General features: G+C 44.9%; 1 protein-coding gene across 1 annotated transcript in view; it reads left to right on the top strand.

The window, feature by feature from the left end:
- TENM4 (teneurin transmembrane protein 4) overlaps nucleotides 1-17,325 on the top strand; it is a 613,887-nt gene extending 596,562 nt beyond the window's left edge. The window contains exons 28-31 of the mRNA XM_006882894.1: nucleotides 1,441-1,737; nucleotides 3,215-4,829; nucleotides 13,045-13,187; nucleotides 16,296-17,325. Of these exons, the coding sequence (XP_006882956.1) occupies nucleotides 1,441-1,737; nucleotides 3,215-4,829; nucleotides 13,045-13,187; nucleotides 16,296-17,057 (2,817 nt within the window). The 3' untranslated portion in view covers nucleotides 17,058-17,325. The remainder of the gene's footprint in view (nucleotides 1-1,440; nucleotides 1,738-3,214; nucleotides 4,830-13,044; nucleotides 13,188-16,295) is intronic.
- Nucleotides 17,326-21,188: the final 3,863 nt, after the last annotated feature.

Genomic DNA, 21,188 nt, shown 5'->3' with positions numbered 1-21,188 from the left:
GGTCAAACTTAACTAGTAACTAATGGAATTTGAGCAATGAATAAGGATGATAGAAGAATAGATGCCTTGCAGCTGTGGTGTTGGAGAAGAATGCTGAAGACCCCATAGACAAATAGGTCTTGGAGAAAATACAACCAGGGTGCTTCTTAGAGCCAAAGATAGCAAAACTTTATCTCACATATTTTAGGCATGTTAGTCCTTGGAAAAAGCTATCCTGCTGGGGAAAGTGGAGGGTCAGAGAAAGAGGAGAAGACTGTCAACAAGCTGGATTAACACAGTGGCTGCAGCAAGGGGCCTGACACATCAGAGATGGTGAGGATGGCACAGCATAGGACAGGGTGCAGATTTGTTGTTCGTAGGGTCACTGTGAGTCATAGTCAACTCGATGACACCTAACAACAGCAACAATAGGAGGAGAGAAAATGTGCCTAAATGCCCCACAAGACCAACAGTCAGTTAGAAAGGACAAGCATTTTAACTTCAAGAAACCTGGCAGAATTGCTGGGGCACTAGTGCCTCAGAGGCAGATCCAAATACAGAAACAACCCCAGGAGTATTTCTCATTATTAAAATATGAAAAACTCTGATTTCTTGCTATCCCATTGAGAGTCCTGCATTTTGGACTCTGAAAAGAAAATTGAACTGTGTGTTAACCTGTGCTGGGTGCTCATACGAGAGGCTCCTAATCTTGAGACAGGAGCAACATATCCCCAATGAGAGCTGTGTCCCCAGTCAGCCCTCAACAGCTAGAGAAATGACCACACCCTCAAACAACACTACACCCGGCTCAGAAAATGCTTCTGGACTGACTTAAGGTAACCAAGAACCCTAACCATGCTGGCGATGAGCAAGAGAGATCCCAGCAGGAAAGGAAAGTCAAAAAGTCTGAGAAGAGCAGCACCGGCTCAGAGGACCACTGCGGGCTTGTTGGCACACTGCAGTGGTGACAGGCAAATCAGACTTGTCAGTCATCAGCCCAGGATCGAGGACACGACCTCCCTGAGCTTTGGTTTCCTCAGATCTAAACACTAGCGAAGTGCCTGGCATATAATTAATGGGGTCAGGTATTAATTTTCTGAGCCCACTCAACCTCTCTTTTGGGAGGGAGTCGAGAAGGATCTGACTTTGTTCATCCATCCTCATTAGAAAAATCATCTTAGGAAGTGATGCCGATCATTGGGTATAACAGCAGCTATTTGCTCGACACCTGCAGTCTTTGTCCTCACACAGCTGGGTCAATATTATTAGTCCCTCTTTACAGATGAGAAAACGTCTAGTAAGTGGCAGAACCTGAACTCATGTCTGTTAACAGCTGGGACTGTGCTGCCCCCTCCTACCAGGAGCTTCTAAGTATAGCTGTCAAGAAAGCCAAGTTGGCTGTCAATCCAAAGTTGTCAGTGTACAGATTCATTTTCTCTTTTCTTGCTACTGCTTCTCCAGGTTCACAACCGAAACCTCCTCTCTTTGGACTTTGACCGTGTGACACGCACAGAGAAGATATATGACGACCACCGCAAGTTCACCCTCCGGATCCTCTATGACCAGGCAGGGCGGCCCAGCCTCTGGTCACCCAGCAGCAGGCTGAATGGTGTCAATGTGACATACTCTCCGGGGGGCCATATCGCTGGCATCCAGAGGGGTATCATGTCTGAGAGAATGGAATACGACCAGGCGGGTCGCATCACATCCAGGATCTTTGCTGATGGGAAGACGTGGAGCTACACTTACTTAGAAAAGGCAAGTGCCTGTCCCCCTCTGTCCCTGGTCACACCATTAATAGGCCAATCATTGTGGCTTGAGCCATCACCAGCCCCAGCCTAATGACCTCAGTGGAGCAGTTCTAGCCTAAGTTGAGTCAAGGACTTCTCTGAGAGGGTCAGGGGGCCGCATGAGGCATCTGGGTAATACATGATGGTGACACAGTAGATAGGGACAGGGTGTCCTAGAATATGAAATACCACTTGATAGACTAGAACTAGTGCCCAAACACTAGGTGGGCTTACAGAGCAGGCCTCAGGATCAGGACTGAGGAGCCCAGAAGCCTACGCCATGTCTAAAGCACATGGTCACAGAGAAGTTACAGAGAAGACAGGAGCCTAGGCACTAAGATTTAGGCACAAAGTGCTTGCTCACAAGCTTCAAATGCTGAGTTGGAGATTGGGAGGCCCTAATAAATCCCCTTTGCTTCAGGTCACAATTAATTTCATCCCAGGAGTTAAGAAGGAATATCAAAATAGGGTCTGAAATCAAAAGGTGACCCAAACAAAAGCTGGATTAAGCCCCTTGCTGCAGCCACTGTGTTAATCCAGCTTGTTCACAGCGTCTACCACTGGCCTGACGCAGAGACCGTACCTCATGCCTCACTTCTGAGTCCTGGCTCCCAGTTTTAATCCCTGCTCCTAGTCCTTTGCCCAGGGCTCTCTCTGTGTCAGCCTCCCCTACCTTACATCAGCGAGTAGATCCTTGACTAACTGTGGTCAGTGCTAAAAAAAGGGGCTTGGATGTCATCCAACATACTGAAAACCAGCTCCAGAAAGTAACAGACATTCCCAAGGTCACACAGCAACTCAGCTGTGAAGTTCAAACGTTCCCATTCTCCCTCCCCCCACTCCACACACACACACACACACACACACACACACTCTAGAGTGAGCATAGGACCTGTTACTACAATTGTTCAAAAACCCTTCTTCGAAACAGTCTTTATCCTGGAGGCCACAGGGAGTCAAGAGAAGTGGTTTAGCAGGCAACAGACATTGTCAGATTTGTGTTTTACAAAAATCATTCTCGCTTCAGTGGGAAGATTGATTTGAGAAGGAGTTGGGAGTGAGGAAACCAGTAGGGAAGCTGTCACAGACACTTCAGGCCAGTGCTTCCTAACCTCTGTCACACAGCCTCACATGGAGAAATGATAAGTTTTCTACCACACGATAGGGTAGGCAGACAAGGCTGCTCACCAAAGAAAGCAAGTGGCCTCAGTGCTCAGAGACCTTGGGCCCTGTTGGCTTCATGACTAAGTGAAAGCCTCCTCTCCACACATCCACCCTCTGTCGTCCTGTGGCACACTGGTTGGAAAGTTCTATTGTGGGCAGGACTTAGAAGAACCTTTAGTTTCCTTGAGTTTTTGTTCCATTCCTTTTCTTGAAATATTGGGTACACAAACCTACCCCTTCTCCTTGCCACCCCTCCTGAGCTCTGTTTTTCTCCCCTCTAGTCCATGGTGCTGCTCCTCCACAGCCAGAGGCAGTATATCTTTGAATTCGACAAGAACGATCGCCTCTCTTCTGTGACGATGCCCAACGTAGCCCGGCAGACACTCGAGACCATTCGCTCAGTGGGCTACTACAGGAACATCTACCAGCCCCCAGAGGGCAATGCCTCGGTCATCCAGGACTTCAGTGAGGATGGGCACCTCCTCCACACCTTCTATCTGGGCACCGGGCGCAGGGTGATTTACAAGTATGGCAAGCTGTCAAAGCTGGCCGAGATGCTGTATGACACCACCAAGGTGAGCTTCACCTATGATGAGACGGCTGGCATGCTGAAGACCATCAACCTACAGAATGAGGGCTTCACCTGCACCATCCGCTACCGTCAAATCGGGCCCCTGATTGACCGGCAGATCTTTCGCTTCACTGAGGAAGGCATGGTCAATGCTCGTTTTGACTACAACTATGACAACAGTTTCCGGGTGACTAGCATGCAGGCCGTGATCAATGAGACCCCGCTGCCCATCGATCTCTATCGCTATGACGACGTGTCAGGCAAAACGGAGCAATTTGGAAAGTTTGGTGTCATCTACTATGACATTAACCAGATCATTACCACGGCAGTCATGACCCACACCAAGCACTTTGATGCCTACGGCCGGATGAAGGAGGTACAGTATGAGATTTTCCGATCACTCATGTATTGGATGACTGTCCAGTATGACAACATGGGGCGAGTGGTGAAGAAGGAGCTAAAGGTGGGACCCTACGCCAACACCACCCGCTACTCCTATGAGTACGATGCCGACGGCCAGCTGCAGACAGTCTCCATCAATGACAAGCCCCTCTGGCGCTACAGCTATGACCTCAATGGGAACCTGCACTTACTGAGCCCTGGGAACAGTGCACGGCTCACCCCGCTGCGATACGACCTCCGAGACCGCATCACCAGGCTAGGAGACGTGCAGTACAGGGTGGATGAGGATGGCTTCCTGAGGCAGCGTGGTGGTGATGTCTTTGAGTACAACTCGGCTGGTCTGCTCATCAAGGCCTACAACCGGGCTGGAGGCTGGAGTGTCAGGTACCGCTACGACGGTCTGGGGCGGCGGGTGTCCAGCAGGAGCAGCCAGAGCCACCATCTGCAGTTCTTCTACGCAGACCTAACCAACCCCACCAAGGTCACCCACCTCTACAACCACTCCAGCTCGGAGATCACTTCCCTCTACTACGACCTGCAAGGACATCTCTTCGCCATGGAGCTGAGCAGTGGCGATGAGTTTTATATAGCCTGCGACAACATTGGGACTCCTCTTGCTGTCTTCAGTGGGACAGGCTTAATGATCAAGCAGATCCTGTATACGGCCTATGGGGAGATCTACATGGACACGAACCCCAACTTCCAGATCATCATTGGCTACCATGGTGGCCTCTATGATCCGCTCACCAAGCTTGTGCACATGGGCCGACGAGACTATGATGTGCTCGCTGGGCGCTGGACCAGCCCAGATCACGAACTGTGGAAGCATCTCAGCAGCAGTAACATCATGCCTTTTAATCTCTATATGTTTAAAAACAACAACCCCATCAGCAACTCCCAGGACATCAAGTGCTTCATGACAGGTGTGTATCGGGGTACATTTAGAGGGAAGAGCTGGCTCAATTGCCCTGGTCTTCTGAAAATACTTAGTCCTCCAGGAGAAAGCAAATATGGGAATATGAGAAACACTAAGTTTCACTTAGGGCAGAATTTCCAAAGTTTATTTGAAGAATAAACTTTCAGAGAAATTCTGTGGAAAAATATATTCTGGCATCAAAGAGATTTGACAGTGCAACTACTATTCATAAATTTTGATAATATATTTTCGCTTAGAAAAGGCCCTGAGAGGTCCCATAAAATAGAATCACTTAATATGTTTATCAAATGTATTTGACCATAAATTTCCTCTTTAACCCCCTTCCCCCACCCCACTGTGAAACCCTAATATCTCACTATACATCAGTTGGGATACACTTTGGGACTTTCCTACCCAGATCAGACTAAATTCCATGGTGAGATAGGATGAGTTTAGCTTAAAAAAAAAAGCCTCTCTAATTTGAGGTGATCTAATGGGAGAATCCATGATATCCAGCAGGTTTTCAGAGGCAGTAAACGTACAGGAGATTGCTCATCTTTCTCCAGCAGAGCAGCGGATGGATTCGAACCTTGTGCCTTTTGGGTTGGCAGCTCAAATCCTTACCAGTAAATGCCCAGAGCTCCCTGATTTTCCCATGGAAACAGAACTGAATGGAACACTGGGTTCTCCATTTCTAAGCTATGAGATGTTTTAAAAAATGGTTGACTGTCTTTATTTTGAGCTTCCTAATTTGAAGACAATTTGAAAATAGGAGTATATTTAGCTTGGTGGCCTAGTGGTAAGAAGCTGTGTTGTAATTCTGAAGGAACTCAGTTCAAATCCATCCTGCTCCACAGGAGGATTGACAGTCTCCTCCCATGTGATTTATTGCCTCTAAAAACCAGCTTTCAGAAGGTTCAGCTATGGGTTGATTCCAACTTGATGGTACTCAACAACAACAACAAAAACAATTTGAAAATCAGAGTTAGTTTATTTACCTTGACTACAATAAAGTATAATATGTACATATGTACATTATAAACCCTAGAGCAACTATTTAAATAAAGCAGGGATATAGTTTATTATCCACAAATGGAAATAAATTAGAATAAAAAAAATATTGAGTCCAAATAAAGCAGGAAAAAAGTACAAAAGGAGCAAGTACAATATACAATACAAATACCTACCTGTAAGGGACAGATGTTGTTGTTATGTGCCATTGAGTTGCTTGTGACTCATAGTGACCCGATGTACAATAGGGTTGAAATCTGCTCTATCTTGTGTCACCCTTATTGTCTCTGACACACCTACCTACTCTCATTGCCTCAGTCATTGAATCAATCCATCTCATCGAGGGTCTTCCATTCTTGCGCTGTTCCTCCACCCTCCCAAGCATGACATCCCTCTCCAAGGACTGGTCCCTCCTTGCAACCTGTCCAAATTATGTCAGACAAAGCTTCAGAATCCTTGCCTCCAAGGAGCAGCCTGATTTCATTCTCTCCAGGACATGGTATATTCTCCTAGCAGTCCATGGTATATTTAGCACTCTTCACCAGCACCACAGCTCAAATGCATCAATTTTCTTTCAGTTATCCCTAGTCATTGTCAAGCTTTCTGACACATAACAAGTAATTTCAAAGACTATGGCCTGGATCAGGTGCACCTCAGTCTTCAGACTGACATCATTGCTCTTCAGTACTCTGGAGAGGTCCCTGACAGCAGAATTTCCCAATAAAATTCATCTTTTTATTTCCTTTCTGCTGGTACCAAGAGTGTTAATTTAGCAAACTAAAGCTGTTAACAATCTCAATCTTTTCACCATCGACCATGATGCTGCCAATCAGCCTAGTGATGAGAATCTTTGTTTTCTTAATGTTGAGCTTCAATCCATATTGAAGACTGCAGCTCTTGACCTTCTGCAGCAAGTGCTTCAAGTCCTCCTCAGTTTCAGCAAGCAGGGTTTTGTCATCTGCATAATGCAGATTGTTGGTAAGTCTTCCTCCAATCGTGATGCCACACTTCTCCTCATAAAACCCATACTCCCGAATAATCTGTTCTGCATATAGATTAAAAAGATATGAGATAGGACACATCCCTGGCGTACACCCTTCCCAATTTTGAACCCTGCAGTATTTCCTTGTCCTGTTCTGATGACTACCTACTGGTCTAAGTATACGCTTTACATAAGCACAATCAAGTGTTCTGGGATTCCCGTTCTTCTCAGAGTCAGACACAGTTTGTTGTAATTCACACAGCCAACAGCCTTTGCATAGTCAATAACACACAGACATTCCTCTGGTAATCTCTGCTTTCAGCCAAGATCCATCTAACATTAGCTATAATATCCCTAGTACCACAGCCTCTTCTAAACCCAGCCTATAATTCTGACAGTTCTCTGTTGGTGTGCTGTTCCAGTCGTTTTTAGATAATTTTCAGCAGAATCTTGCTTGCATGTGATTTTATGATACTATTCACTAATTTTTGCACTCTGTAGAATCACATCTCTTTGGAATAGGAACAAATACAGATCTCGTCCAGTTAGGTGGCCAGGTGATTGTCCTCCAGATTTTTTGGCACAACTTGATGAGCACATCCACGACAGCATCTGTTTGTTGAAATATGTCGATCGGCATGCTATCAATTCCTGAGCCTTTGTCTTTTGCCAGTTCTTTCAGAGCAGCTTGAACTTCTTCCTTCATCACCACAGGCTCTTGCTCATACTTTGTTTCATTAAATTCTTCTGTGTCCACCAATTCCTTCTGGTACAGTAATTCTGTGTACTTTCTTCTTCTTTTAATGCTTCCTGAATCATTTAATATTCTGCCAAAACATCCTTCAGTATTGCAACTCAAGGCTTGGATTTGTTTTTCAATTCCTTCAGCTTAAGAAATACTGAGCGATTTCAGCCCCCCCTTTTTTTTTATTCTTTTCACATTTCATTACAATACTTTACTTTGTCTTCCCATGCTGCCCTTTGAAATCTTCTGTTCAGCTCCTTAATGTCTTGATTTCTTCCCTTTGCTTTGGCTTCTTGGCACGCTAGTGCAATATTCAGAGTCTCTAGTGACATCCATCTTGGTCTTTTCTCCCTCCTCTGTTTTTACATTCTTCATGGATGATATTTTTTATATCTCCCACAGCTCATCTGGCCTTACCTCATTGGTGTTCAAGGCCTCAAACCTATTCCTGAGATGGTTTTGAAATTTGAGTGGGATAGACTCAAGATCAAATTTTGGTTCCTGTGGATTTAATTTAATTTTCTTTAACTTCAGTTTGCACTTGCATATGAGTAGTTGGTGGCCTGTTCCACAATCAACACCAGCAGTAGTTTTCACAGCTGATTTTGAGCTTCTCCAGTGATTCTTTCCACAGATGTAAATGATATGATTCCTGTGCATACTATCAGGTGTATAGTCTGTGTTTGTGTTTCTTATAAAAAGCACTTGCAATGAATAAATCATTGAATGTACGGAATTCTATAATTCTATCTCCAGCTTAATTTCTGTCACCAAGTACATACTTTCCAATAAAATCAAAGATATTTTATATTGTGCCTTGCCCATGTGGAGATCATGTAGAAAAGGGTATTCCTGGGTCAGGGGACAGGAGTGATGGAAAGTAACTCAGAAGCTGGCCCCGAGGGACATGGTATCTCAACCCCCAAACTTGATGGCCCATGGTGAGACCCTGTAGCAGATGACCAACAATAAGATAATTCCTCTTTTAGGGAAAAATTCCAGGTGACCTCGTTGAGAGCAGGAGTCCTAAGAGAAGGAGGAGGAACAAGGTAACAGGCAGGTGTGATGAAAACTATTTAGAGCTTATTGAGAAACATGAGTATACCAGCAATCCTCACAGCATTCGCCATGCTCAACTTGGCGGCTAGCTCTAGAGAAATCTGACAGATTGAGATGACATTTCCATTACATCTGTCTGTATTAAGCACACCCTCTGTCTTACTCTCCAATGAGTTTCCTGTGAGATGTCTTGGCAGGTTACTATAGATAAAGGAGGGGAAATCGTGCAATGAAAAATTTACTTTTCAGTTAAAAAAAAAACCTAAAAGAAATAGTACTCCCTCTTCCCCAATTTCTTCTGCATATCGCCATGTACATGTGGCATCCTTCCAAAATGGCACCAGACTGTCTACTTGGAGCTGGCACTGGGAGAGGCATTTGGAAGATAGGGTTCCCTTTAAACTTCACAGAAACCTTGTGAGGTTAGTGCCATTATCCTCAGATGAGAAAATTAAGACTCTGCATGATAATTTGTCCAGAATCTTACACTTTTATTTAATCCGTTGAACTGGGGATGTAACCCAGGGCTCTCTGACCCTAAAAAGCTTTTTATTATAATCATATTGTTGTTATGTACCATGAAGTCAGAACCGACCCATAGCTGACGCTTCAGTGGGTTTTCAGAGGCGGTACATCAAACGGGAGGAGAATGCACCTCCTTCTCCCACAGAGCAGCTAATGGACTCAACCTGCTCACCTTTAGGATTGCAGTGCAGCTTCTTACCACAGCTCCCTCCCACACTAATATGTAAATCTAATATTTAGTAAAACAACCATCCAGGGAGAACCTGGCATTTTTCAGATTGCCTTTACTTTCTAATTCAGTTAAATCTGGCAAATATTATTCATACCCACTTTGTGCCAGACCTGTGCTAAGGATTTGGAGGTAAACTGAGCATCATGGCCACCATCACAGAAATCAGAGTAGAAGACAATGTTTCTTAAATTTGTTTTGATTGTGGCCTATCATAAGATAGTGGTTTTATATTGCAGTAAAACCTAAAATGAAAGTTTTCTAAAATAGCACTTACGTACAACAAACTCTATTATTTTCTATTCTAATCTATTACATTTCAATAAAAATGCTGGTTACAACACTCAGAATTTATTTTATTGTGGGCCAAATTCTGTAGCTTGAGAAACCTTGAGGAGCTTTCATATAAACAATCCACTTTGGGGGAGATTGCAAAAGATTGGCATCTCTTTAATAAGAAACCAAAATACTGCTGAATCTCACTAGCCTTTATCCTTTTAGCTTCCACCTTTATGGGGCCTGTCCTTATTCACATCCAGCAATAACATCAAAAATATCTTCTCTTTCCCAAAGTTCCCGAAATACACTGTATTTTGGTAGGCTTGTGTCACTAAGCCAGAACAAATCACAGTAGCTGGAAAGACAGACTGCACTAATTGGTTTAATTTAACTCACTTTATCTAGTTCTGAGCCTTCAGCTGAGTCCCTAACACCACTGGAATACCCTGAATACAAAAAGAAACTGAAGCAAAATGAGAGGCACAGCCGGTGCGTTATTCCACTTAATCTTAACTTGCAGCCCTCGCCATGAAAATGACTGAATCTACTGACAGAGGAGGGAATGAGATTTAGAAAAGTCACTTGGTTAACTAAGTAATCTCGGGCCGGGACTGGAACCCTGCTCTATCTTACTCCAAAGTCCTCACTCTTGGTTTAAACACGCTTTGTAAAATGTGGTACTAAGTTTCATCAGCATCTTAGGTGGCATAACTGTGGTTTGAAGTGCACAGCTAAGGAGGAATTTGGGGTTTTGGTTTTCTTTTTTCTATTTTTTTAATTCATTTTAATGAAAGTTTACAGAGACTATGGATTTCCATTCATTCACTGTTGCACTTTCTCCCTACCCAACTTCCCCCTCCCCAGTCTGTTCTTCTTTTTGAAAAGTAAAAGAAAAATTCTTTCATTGTTATACAATCCCTCATCCCAGGTCCACCGCTTTATGCAGTCTTCATTCTGGACTCCTTCCATGATAATATTACCTAATCATATATCTCTTTTAAACAGTTCTTTCCCTCATCTGTTTCAATGTAGTATACATAATTAATCCCATCTTTCTCAGTCTCCCGCCAACCACGATGTCAGTCCCATTTTACAACAGTAGCACTATGCGGTATTTGTCCTTTTGTGACTGAGATATTTCACTCAGCATAGAACTACTTTTTGTGTCATAAGAGGAGACCTTAGCAGCCAAGCATTTGGGTCCTCACAGAAAGATTGCAAATTCAAACCCACCCTGAGGTTCTTTAGAAGAAAGGCCTAGGATCCTTTTCAGGTTCATAAGCATGATGATGTATGACATGTGCTACCTTTTAAACCTTGTTACGATATAGGCACACTACCTATCAGACGTGGAAAAAAAAAAATAAAAAGAAGAAAGGCCTAGTGACCATCATCAGAAGTGTCACAGCTGTGAAACACTGCAGAGCACACTTAGGTCCTAATCTAACTTGTGCATTTGAAGTACATGCGATCGCCCTGAGTCTGAATGCACTTGATAATACCTGATTTAGTGGTGCTTCTTTGGGTGAGTAGGGGAAGGAGTATTAAAAAGGAAAAAACCAAATTCCCAACTTCTTGGGAAAGCATGGAGGAAAAACTCCTGAGTAATGAAATTTCAGCATTTTTCCTAAAGGCATAATGGGAAAGTTTCCTGTCTTCCATCACTTATAATTAAGGTCCAGCCCTCTTTTCAGCCCCACAATTTCCTGGGAATTTGAGGTGTTTGTGATGGAAGTTTTCCTCTGCAAATATAAATTCAGATGCAAGTTCTTAGCCTCAGGCAAAGAAAGCTTTGTAGAATTTCTTTTCTCCCCTCCCCCAGTCTGTTTGTTTGAATTTACCAGAGAACCATCTGCCAAGATTCACAGAATCAGAGAGTCTTAGAGACTGGAAAAAAACTTATCCAAGAGCCTCATGTTAGATATAGAAAGAGGAGGCCCAGGGATATGGGTAAGGAACATATAGAAAACTTTCTATGAGGAACTGTTCAGAATACTTTAAAATAAGTTCAATCCAACACTGTATGTAACAATAATAAGAGAATAGTTTCTGCTGTGCTACGTTGTTGTTTTTATGTGCTTTTATGCTTATAAAGTCACCCTAGGTTAACATGGGGCAAATAAAATACTGCAGAAATAAACCAAGGCATAATAAACACAATATGTTGTTGTTGTTGTTAAGTGCTGTCGAGTCGCTGGCAAATCATAGCGACCCTATGAAGGAGAGTCCTTGATGCTTGGGTGTCTCTCATCCTCTCTCCAGGTTCATAGGGTTTCCAGAGGCAAGCTATTATGGAAGTGGATGCCACTCCTCCTTCCAAGCTTATTTTAATCGGGATGCTCCACCCCACTCTCTGTCTGCATTGAGTAGCCAACCATTAACGCAATATAGGGAAGGAAAAAATTATCAAACCATTACATTGTTGCCGTGAAAAGAAACACACATTTTTCTATTATTTGAAGGTAATTCACAGAAAGTAATTCACAGTTATTTCCAGAAATTCTGTGAGAATTTAAGGCCATCTGTGTTGGTTTGTGTTTTCTTGTTTGTTGTTTTTTGTTTTTTTTAAAAAAAAGCCTTCATTTTGACACAGCATCACACAATTCTTATAAAAAGTGTAGTTAACAGAAATTCTCTACAATCAGTAACAGGAGTAGGTTATCTCACTGCTCAGCAAGCCAAATGCTGCTCCTTCAAATGGCAAAACCCTACCTCTTCCTATCCCTAATATTTTATTATAGTTAGTAATCCCCTAAAATGTTCAGCAATCAGTAAATCCTGTGTATGTGGGGTTAGATCCTCAAGCCCAAAATGCAGCATGGAAAATGCAGAGAAGTGAAGTGACTTGTTTAACCTGTCAAAGAAAACACAAAGCAGGATCAGGGGAGGAAAGCTATGGTCTCAGGTTAAAGCCATCTCCATGCCCAGTGATAACTTTAGTCCTGGAGATGTAAACTCTGAAAAAGTGTGGGTAGAGGAAGGGAAGTTTGTTACTTCAATTAGTATTTTATTTGAAAGCCAATCATTAAAACAATGTGATCTTGCTATTCTTTCTGCAGATGTTTGCTATTACCGTTGGGTTTGGGTAGAAGAATCTTCATCCATCCCATAGGTGCTGCAGGGTGTGAAGCTAGAGGTCGAAGGGGAATGACAATAGAAAAGGAAGTCTGAAAAGCCAGTTCTACTTAAGTTTCCTCTTTCTAGAAGGATGTGGAATGGGAGGCTGTTGGTGGGGGGGTGGGGGTCCCACCAGGATGTTTTATAAGCTGTTGTACCAGTTGATTCTGCCATTGGCACTGCGCAACTCAATTCTCAGCTGCCTTTTTGGGATGTCACATCTAAGGTGCACTTAACTTATTCCATGGGGATCTTTCTGTTTCTCTCCCATCCAGATGTCAACAGCTGGCTGCTCACCTTTGGATTCCAGCTCCACAATGTCATCCCTGGCTATCCCAAGCCTGACATGGATGCCATGGAGCCCTCCTACGAGCTTGTGCACACCCAGATGAAAACTCAAGAGTGGGACAATAGCAAGGTAATTCCTAACCTTAGCTGCCCACCCTCAGTCCTTTCAGACATTCCAGGAGCAGCTTTGCAAGAGAACTTGGTTTAGTACTAGAGATCATTATGGCCTTTCCTCAATGCATGCCAGAGTTTTTAACTGATACTTAGTAACGCCATCATTGTACAAGCCATTGGAAACCCCACTGTGACATGCACACAGACGCCCACCAGTTATTTTAAAGATCTCTGTATATTCCCTTGGATTTGGAGTTCCATAAAAATAATAAGCCTTGTCATCACCAAGAAATGAACAACGAAAAAAAGCTGTGTTCTAAATGTAAATGTGGCCTTTCACAAGCACCTTCCGTGTACCTGGTCTTTCACAAGGTATGCTACATAAGCTACCTCACAATTACCCATGGTGTTATTGTCCTCATTTTGTAGATTTCATGCTTGTGGCTGCCCCAAGCCCCTTGCCACACAACATGAAAGGGGGAAAATTGAGATTCAAACTCCTATCTTCCTGTTCTGTAACATCTTGCTGAATATGGTGCCTGGCATGCCACAGGAGCTCAGTAAATACTATTTTCTTTCCTATCTCTTGTATGGACTAATTTCAAAGACTTACAGAATTATATAGCTTGAGATGTCCTAAAAAAGAGTTTCATATAATAAATGGCAGGTCTCGATCTTTTTTTTAAATAGCCATATGTCATCAGGTCATTTTGTATATTCACTTGCACATTCATACCCTCCATCACTCATGAATAGGTCCTATATTGCATCCAGTGGATGCAGGAATGAATCAGTAAGAGACCAGAGCTTCAAGGACATCTCAGTTCAGGGAGACAACATACTACAGAGGAAACCAGGGCTTTTGGGGTTGGGATGGGTTATACTGCTTGTGCTCCAAGAACTTTCCATATTTATTTCTTACTCGGTACTTTAATAACACCCTGATCCCTTTAGACTTAAGATTGGCATGCTCCTCCTAGACTCTACAGGATATAGTTCTGACCTCTTATTTGATATAATTCTTGTAAAAAATGCTTCCCCCGCCCCATTCCTCCATCTACCCCTTATCCTCCATGTTCTGTGGGTACCTTAAGTTTTCCTCCTAAAAAACATGCATCGTGATAGATTTTAATCGCTGTTTCTTTTCCTGTCTGCATTTGACCATGGGCTCCATCTGGGCGAGTGCTTAGTCGGTATTCGGTGCCCAGTATATAAACTAGCCCATAGTGGGGGCATGGAAAACTTTTGTTGAACAAATAAATAGTTTGAAAGACATGAATAAACAACCCAATGAGCCTTCTTTTCTCATTTTACAGGTAAGGTTCAGAAACCTTGCTCACGGTCACTTGCTTGGAAAGTATCCTAAGGTGATGAACACCCAAGTCCGTCTGTCTGCAGAGCCTGGCCTTGCCTGCCATCCTGCACTGCCCTAGATCCCCCCCCACCTTGTCCTTTCAATTCCTGCTGTCCTCCCAGGTTCTGCCCCAGTAGTCTGCAGTGCTTGTTGTCGGCAGGGCCAATTCCAGCTGCCTTTTCTCTTCCCACCAGATTCCCCTCTCCACTCCACGGAGCCCCAGTCACTGACTGCCTGTTTGCCAACCTCATCTGTCAATGAATTATTGATTTCTGCCCTTGGCAAGCATTGGAGATCTTTGTTGTTGAGCACTCCAGCTTTCGTGAAACTCTAGGAAATAATTGTTCACAGACAGGGTTCTATTAATTATAAAGAGGACTTAATTTCAGGGAGAAGCCGATGGGTTTGATTCTAAAGCCATTTCTCTGAGTTGCTGATAAGGCCCTAGAGCCTTCCTGAACGAGGATTCCACTAGCTCCCCAATTCAGGGGAGATACATATAGATGGTACTTCAAACCAGTGGGGTGCAGCCTGTCCCTGAGGACAGCCATGCGCAACAGAGCACTGTGGGAGCTGAGGCATGACTTATATAATTTATATAGTTTAAAAAAATAATTTCCAAACACTACGGAAAGCAATAAAGCAGGGTATCACCATCATCATCTTACTGTATCATCTTGCCAAAAAATACATCTTTCCCTCTACCCCTTATCCTCAAAGTCCCAGCTTTAACATGAGAACCATCTCTGAACCCTATCGTCTTCACCTTTTTCCTCCTCTGTCAAGCTGAACTTCTTCTGAGCCTTGTTTACACCCTTCACTTCTAGCAGCCTTTGATGCTCAGCCTCAGAGTCAGACAGACCTCTCTGACATTTCAATATAGACTCGAATACTTATTATTAGCTACATGACCATGGGCCAGGTATAGCCTCTCTGAACCTTCGTTTTCCTGGATATAAAGTCAGAACAATAATAACTCATTGTTGTGGAGTTGGAACCAACTCAGCTGACCTTCAAGCAGGTTTTCAGAGGCTGTAAACTACATGAGAGGAGGTTGCCTATCTTTCTCCCAAGAATTCAGTGATGGATTCAAACCACCAGAGAGGTGTGGCCTTTGGGTTAGCAGTGCAACCCCTCACAAACAATGCCACCAGAGCTCCCTAGAATAATAGGGTCAGTTGTACCGTTATTGTGACTATTAAATAAGCTAATGACTGTTCATGGTTTAGGACAAAGATCAGGAAATGTTAGCTATGGTTATTATCATTACTTCTTAGACCACCAGTTTGCCATTTGATGTAATTGTTTGCCTTTCCCCACTAGGCTGTGAGTTGTTTCTTGAAAGCAAGAACAGTTCTGATTCATTTTTGTAGTCCCAATGCTCAAACAGGACCTGGTCCAGAATAGGTGTTCCTTGAATAGCTTCTGAATGAGGGTTGGGAGGTGGTTGTAGCGCAGGAGGGGAAGGCCCTCTATAAGGTGGATTGATTCAGTGACTGGGGTAATCGGGATGGGTGTGTCAGAGACAGTGAAATTGGCACAGGACAGAGCACAGTTTAGGGCTGCTGTACATAGGGTCGCTTATGAGTCGCAAGCGACTCGATGGCGCATAACAACAACAACAACATGTGTTTTGATGGTCAGCAGGAGAGCACGGTGTCATAGGTACATGAACAAGTGTATATTTGACATGTTTGCGTGCATTTTACAGGTGGGGGGAGGCGTTTCTTCTCATTGTCTTATTTTTTCCCTCTCTCTTCTTCCTCCAAGTCTATCCTCGGAGTACAGTGTGAAGTGCAGAAGCAGCTCAAGGCCTTTGTCACCTTAGAACGCTTTGATCAGCTCTACGGTTCCACCGTCACCAGTTGCCAGCAGGGCCCAGAGACAACGAAGAAGTTTGCATCCAGTGGCTCTGTTTTTGGCAAAGGGGTCAAGTTTGCCTTGAAGGATGGCCGAGTGACCACAGACATCATCAGCGTGGCCAACGAGGATGGGCGGAGGGTTGCTGCCATCTTGAACAATGCCCACTACCTGGAAAACCTACACTTCACCGTCGACGGGGTGGATACCCACTACTTCGTGAAGCCAGGACCTTCCGAAGGCGACCTGGCCATCCTGGGCCTCAGCGGGGGGCGGCGGACCCTGGAAAACGGGGTCAATGTCACCGTGTCTCAGATCAACACGATGCTCAATGGCAGGACTAGACGCTACACAGACATCCAGCTCCAGTACGGGGCACTGTGCTTGAACACCCGCTACGGGACGACGTTGGATGAGGAGAAGGCGCGGGTGCTGGAGCTGGCCCGACAGAGAGCCGTGCGCCAGGCGTGGGCCCGCGAACAGCAGAGACTACGGGAAGGGGAGGAGGGCCTCCGGGCCTGGACAGAGGGCGAGAAGCAGCAGGTGCTGAACACAGGGCGGGTGCAAGGCTACGATGGCTTCTTTGTGATCTCTGTGGAGCAGTACCCAGAACTGTCAGACAGCGCCAACAATATCCACTTCATGCGACAGAGTGAGATGGGCCGAAGGTGACAGAGAGGGCCAAGGCCTGGACTTCTTGCCAAAGACAGCTACACTTTTGTGGCCGCATACCTGACTGTGTTGTACTTTAAAAAAAAAATCCTTTTTTTAAACAGAAAACAAAACAAAAAATACTCTGGTTGCATTGTAAGTCATGCAACGTCCTTTTTTTAAAAGAAAAGACAAACACGAATTTGGCCTTCACGCATATTTTGCAAAGAACAGAAGGTATTTTTTTTTCCCCCTGTAGTGTGATCACAGTGAAAACTGTTGTCTTTTGTTCCCTTTTACCCTGAGGATTTTTTTTCCTTGTTGCTCGCCCTTTGGAGCCACGTCTCCTGGGATGTGTCCTTGTCCCACCCCAGTACTCAGTGTGATGTGAGACACGAGTGAGTGTCTGTGCTAACTTGTCTCATGTGCAACATTTTCTTCTTTGATGGGGGTCAGGCAGGAGTGAGAGTGCAGAGAATAACAGGCTAGTACAAAAGCCCCTTCCTAAGGAGCTGGGAGAATGGTCGGTAGGACCTGAATCTCCTTGGCTAAAACTCCCGCAGACGAGTTATAGCTTTTTATTCACTGTGTTCCGTGCGTGCAGGGAACTACAGATGGCTTCGTCTTGCTCCGGAGAATTTCATGATGTTATTCAGCACCTTTTTCAGGCTGTCCCAAACTCCTGTTCCTGCTTTATATTTTTTATGCTGAATGAAGCCCCCTCGCCTTTTTGAAAATCCCGTGTAGTTGTCAATGTCACCCCCATACTGGGATGGAGAAAATGTCTCCCAGGTCCTTGCCCTCAGTCTAGTGACAGAGCAGCCTGGTCCTAAGAGCCCCAAGTTCCGCATGAAGCAAAGGCACCCCGGATGTGTGTGGTTGGGTCATCCCTTCCCATGATGGTCCTCACTCATCTCCTTCTCTCTCCCAAAGTTAGATGTAAAAACCAGCATTGCAAAGCAGGCCCTCCATGTGGGTACCATCCCCAGGGAGAAGACCAGCCACAGCCAAGGGGTGGCAGTGGTGGCAAGGGTACCAGCCTACTTTCCTAGGTGAAATCCTCTTTTCACAGCCTTGGGTGTCTTCCTTCCACAGCTCAACTGCCACCACTGAGAAACAGAGCATGGAGAGAGGTGCTTGGTGGCCTTTAATTCTAGAAAAATGCTTGCTAAAAAGTCAACCAAAGAGAGGAAAGTATGAGCCAAGCATCATTCTCACCAGCTCCTGAAGTCCCCTCTGCCTCCCACACTTCGCTCCCCTAATTGCAGAGCTGAGCTGAGGCACGATCGGCTTTCAGGAAATTCTTTCTGTGAAATTCTTCCAAAACAGCTTCCCCACTAGAAGCCCAACCAGGATTTTAAAGAAAGATGAGGAGAAAAGAGCTAATTTGTGACAGCCTGTCAGTATTAGACAGTGCCACCGAGACGAGTGGCAGTTCCTAAGGCTGGAGCCCATGGATGCAGGATGCCAAGCTAGACTTGTTCCTGTGAAGACCCAGGGCCGAGGTCATCAGGAAGAGACCTGAGTCCTGTCAGGAGTGGGCACCCTATGTCTGCAAGGTACACCAAGAGAGGGATAGCAGCCAGGAGGCAAAAGGAAGCTGAGGAGAGGGGAGAGTGGGAGCAAGAGCTTGGGGCTCCTTGCTCAAGGATTCCATTCCTGGTTCATCTGCCTAATTATCATTGCCATTACCACTCACAGGAGGCTCTGGGAGACAAGGGGGGGGGGAAGCCAAATGCTCCCTTTTTGAGCTGGGCTTCTTAGAAAATGGAACTTTTATGGGTTACATTTACATTAAGTGTGGAAAATGAATTCTGAGTCTGAGCTTTTCCCCGTGGAAACCTTGTTGGACTGATAAGCTCATGGCACCTTTATAGCCTTACTCACAGAGTCTTCAGAATATTATACTAGTTAATGAAACCAAGGTCTCCTACTGCATGAGAATTGGAGCAACGTGTAGTCTGGGTTCTGCTTGGCACAGGGAGGCACCCAAAGCTTCCCCAGGAGAGGTATCATCTAACGCCATCCCTTTGGGATAGGAGGATGTGTTTTGCTAAGTGCTCTTCTTGTTTTGGAGTTTGTTTTCTGTTTTGTTTTGGGTTTGTTGGTTTTTGGTGTTTTTTTTAAAAAAAAAAAAAGTCATGCTGCTGTGACAGTGTGCCTTGACCTGTTAGTCTACAGGTTGCCAATGCATCTGGATCCAGAGCTCCATGGAGTCTGATACTAAGCTCTCAGGCCCACTGTTCACTGCAGGAGCTGGCTAGGGGGGCTTCCACGTGGCAGGAACATTCTTGGATAGGATGGGAAGAACATGAATTTATTTTATCCAAAGCAGACTTCTGCCTCTCTACACGTACTCTTGCTATCAGGGACCCTCGTGCAGAGCTCTCCTATCCATTGCCCTGGTTGACTGATTCCACCACGTTGCATTACATCAGTCAAGACCTGCTGAGGATGTCAACTGGCAGGTCAAAGTCAGAGACAGCATAATGGCCAAGCAAACCTTCTCGATACTTGCCTGGCCCGAGTCCCTCCTCCACCGGTTCCCTCCACCCAAAGTAATCATGTAGACATATAAGGATCAAAAGCACAGAAGTTTCGAGAGTTTCTCTAAGAAAATGTTCTTCTTTTCCCTGGGCTGCATACCACAAAAGAGGTCCAGCTTCTGGGAGAGAAATGAAAGTGTCACCAAGAATTGAGATTAGAGAAGGGCTCTCAGGTGGACAGGAGGCCCCATTGTTCGCCTCTGTTTCTCACTGGTGGTGCTGCTGTTGGAGACTGTGCTCCAAGCCTTGGCTCTTTTGATTTCCACCCAGAATGGCAGGCCACTCAGTACCTCCCCTTTTAGGCTGCCTTCTGGGTAAAGCTGCAGTCCCAGCTTCACAGCAAGGACCAGTCTGAAGGCACGAGTCAGCTATGGTGGGCCTCTTTAATAGTTTCCAGGCATCAAAGTCCATCCTTGATGGTACCTACCCCCTTGACAAAAAATGATCAAAATCTGCCCCTCCTTATAGCCACCAGCACTCCCTCACCTCCACATTTGTGAGGTGTTGTGGCTTCTGATCCGAGAAGAAGGCACTGGAATGGGTCCTGCTTTCTTCACCCCTTCCACAGCTGCCTTCCAGCCCTTCTGCCATCACCTTAAATAGGACATTAATGATTCCCCAAGTTGTTGTTTGTAGACTGTTCCTCTTGACATCCCCCCACATCCCTTCCCACTGTAGAGAGGCTGTGCCTCCTGCATCTCTTTGGGACTCCAGGATAGGTTTGGTAAGTAGAATGGGAAGAAACACCATAGGAAAGAACACTTTTTTCAGGCCTGTCAATTTGTCTCTTGGGATTATTGGCTGAGAATCAAAGGGCCAGACCAGTGCCTGATTTCCACTTAGGGATGGAGGACATTAAACAATCCTTAAAAACTGACTAGAGGTTGAGAATAGCCCGAGTTTGCTTTTAAATAACTGGACTGAGATGGGACCAGAAGCAGGAGACAGTGAGACAAGGGAGGTGAGTAAAGTTGGGTGGTTTATAGACACACACAACAAAGGATCAGAATTGGGTTTTTTAAAAATAAATAAAGGACCTTTCGGCTGTGACTTTCAAACATCATCTTTATTGATGGCAGGGATTTCCATAATACAAAGACAAGACTTTTAATGGGAAATCTTAGAATACAGTTTTATGGTCTGTAGCCTTGTATTTAGGGTAACAACACAGTGAGGGCAGTGATACCAGGCCATCTGTGCATGAGGACTGAGCTGGCCAAACCTCAGTGGGGTCTAAAAACCTCGGGATTTGATCGGCCACTGCTCGAAATCAAGTCTCCTCTCCATTGCTCATGTTGTTTTGTTGTTGTGTACCTTCAATCGACCCACAGCTGACCCTCCAAGCTGGTTTTCAGAGGCAGTGACTCACAAAGGAGCTGACTGCCCATCTTCCCTCCGGTGGAGCAGCCGGCAGATTCGAACCACATGCCTTTGACTTGGCAGCACAGCTCCTTAACACAAGGCCACCAGAGTTCCATTTCTCTCTGCAGTCACTAATCCCAACAGGCAGATCCCGGCTCTGGTCCTGGTCCTGCGCTCAGATTCTCTTGCCAGAGGGATTCGAGAAGGAAATCTGTCTCTCCTTAGAGTCCTCGTTAGGCCTGAA

This window comes from Elephantulus edwardii, unplaced genomic scaffold, assembly GCF_000299155.1.
Source record: "Elephantulus edwardii isolate Elephantulus edwardi_28Jun2011 unplaced genomic scaffold, EleEdw1.0 scaffold00025, whole genome shotgun sequence".
Lineage (NCBI taxonomy): Eukaryota > Metazoa > Chordata > Mammalia > Macroscelidea > Macroscelididae > Elephantulus > Elephantulus edwardii.
The sequence above is the reverse complement of the archived record's forward strand: the minus strand, read 5'-3'. Positions and strand labels throughout refer to the sequence as shown.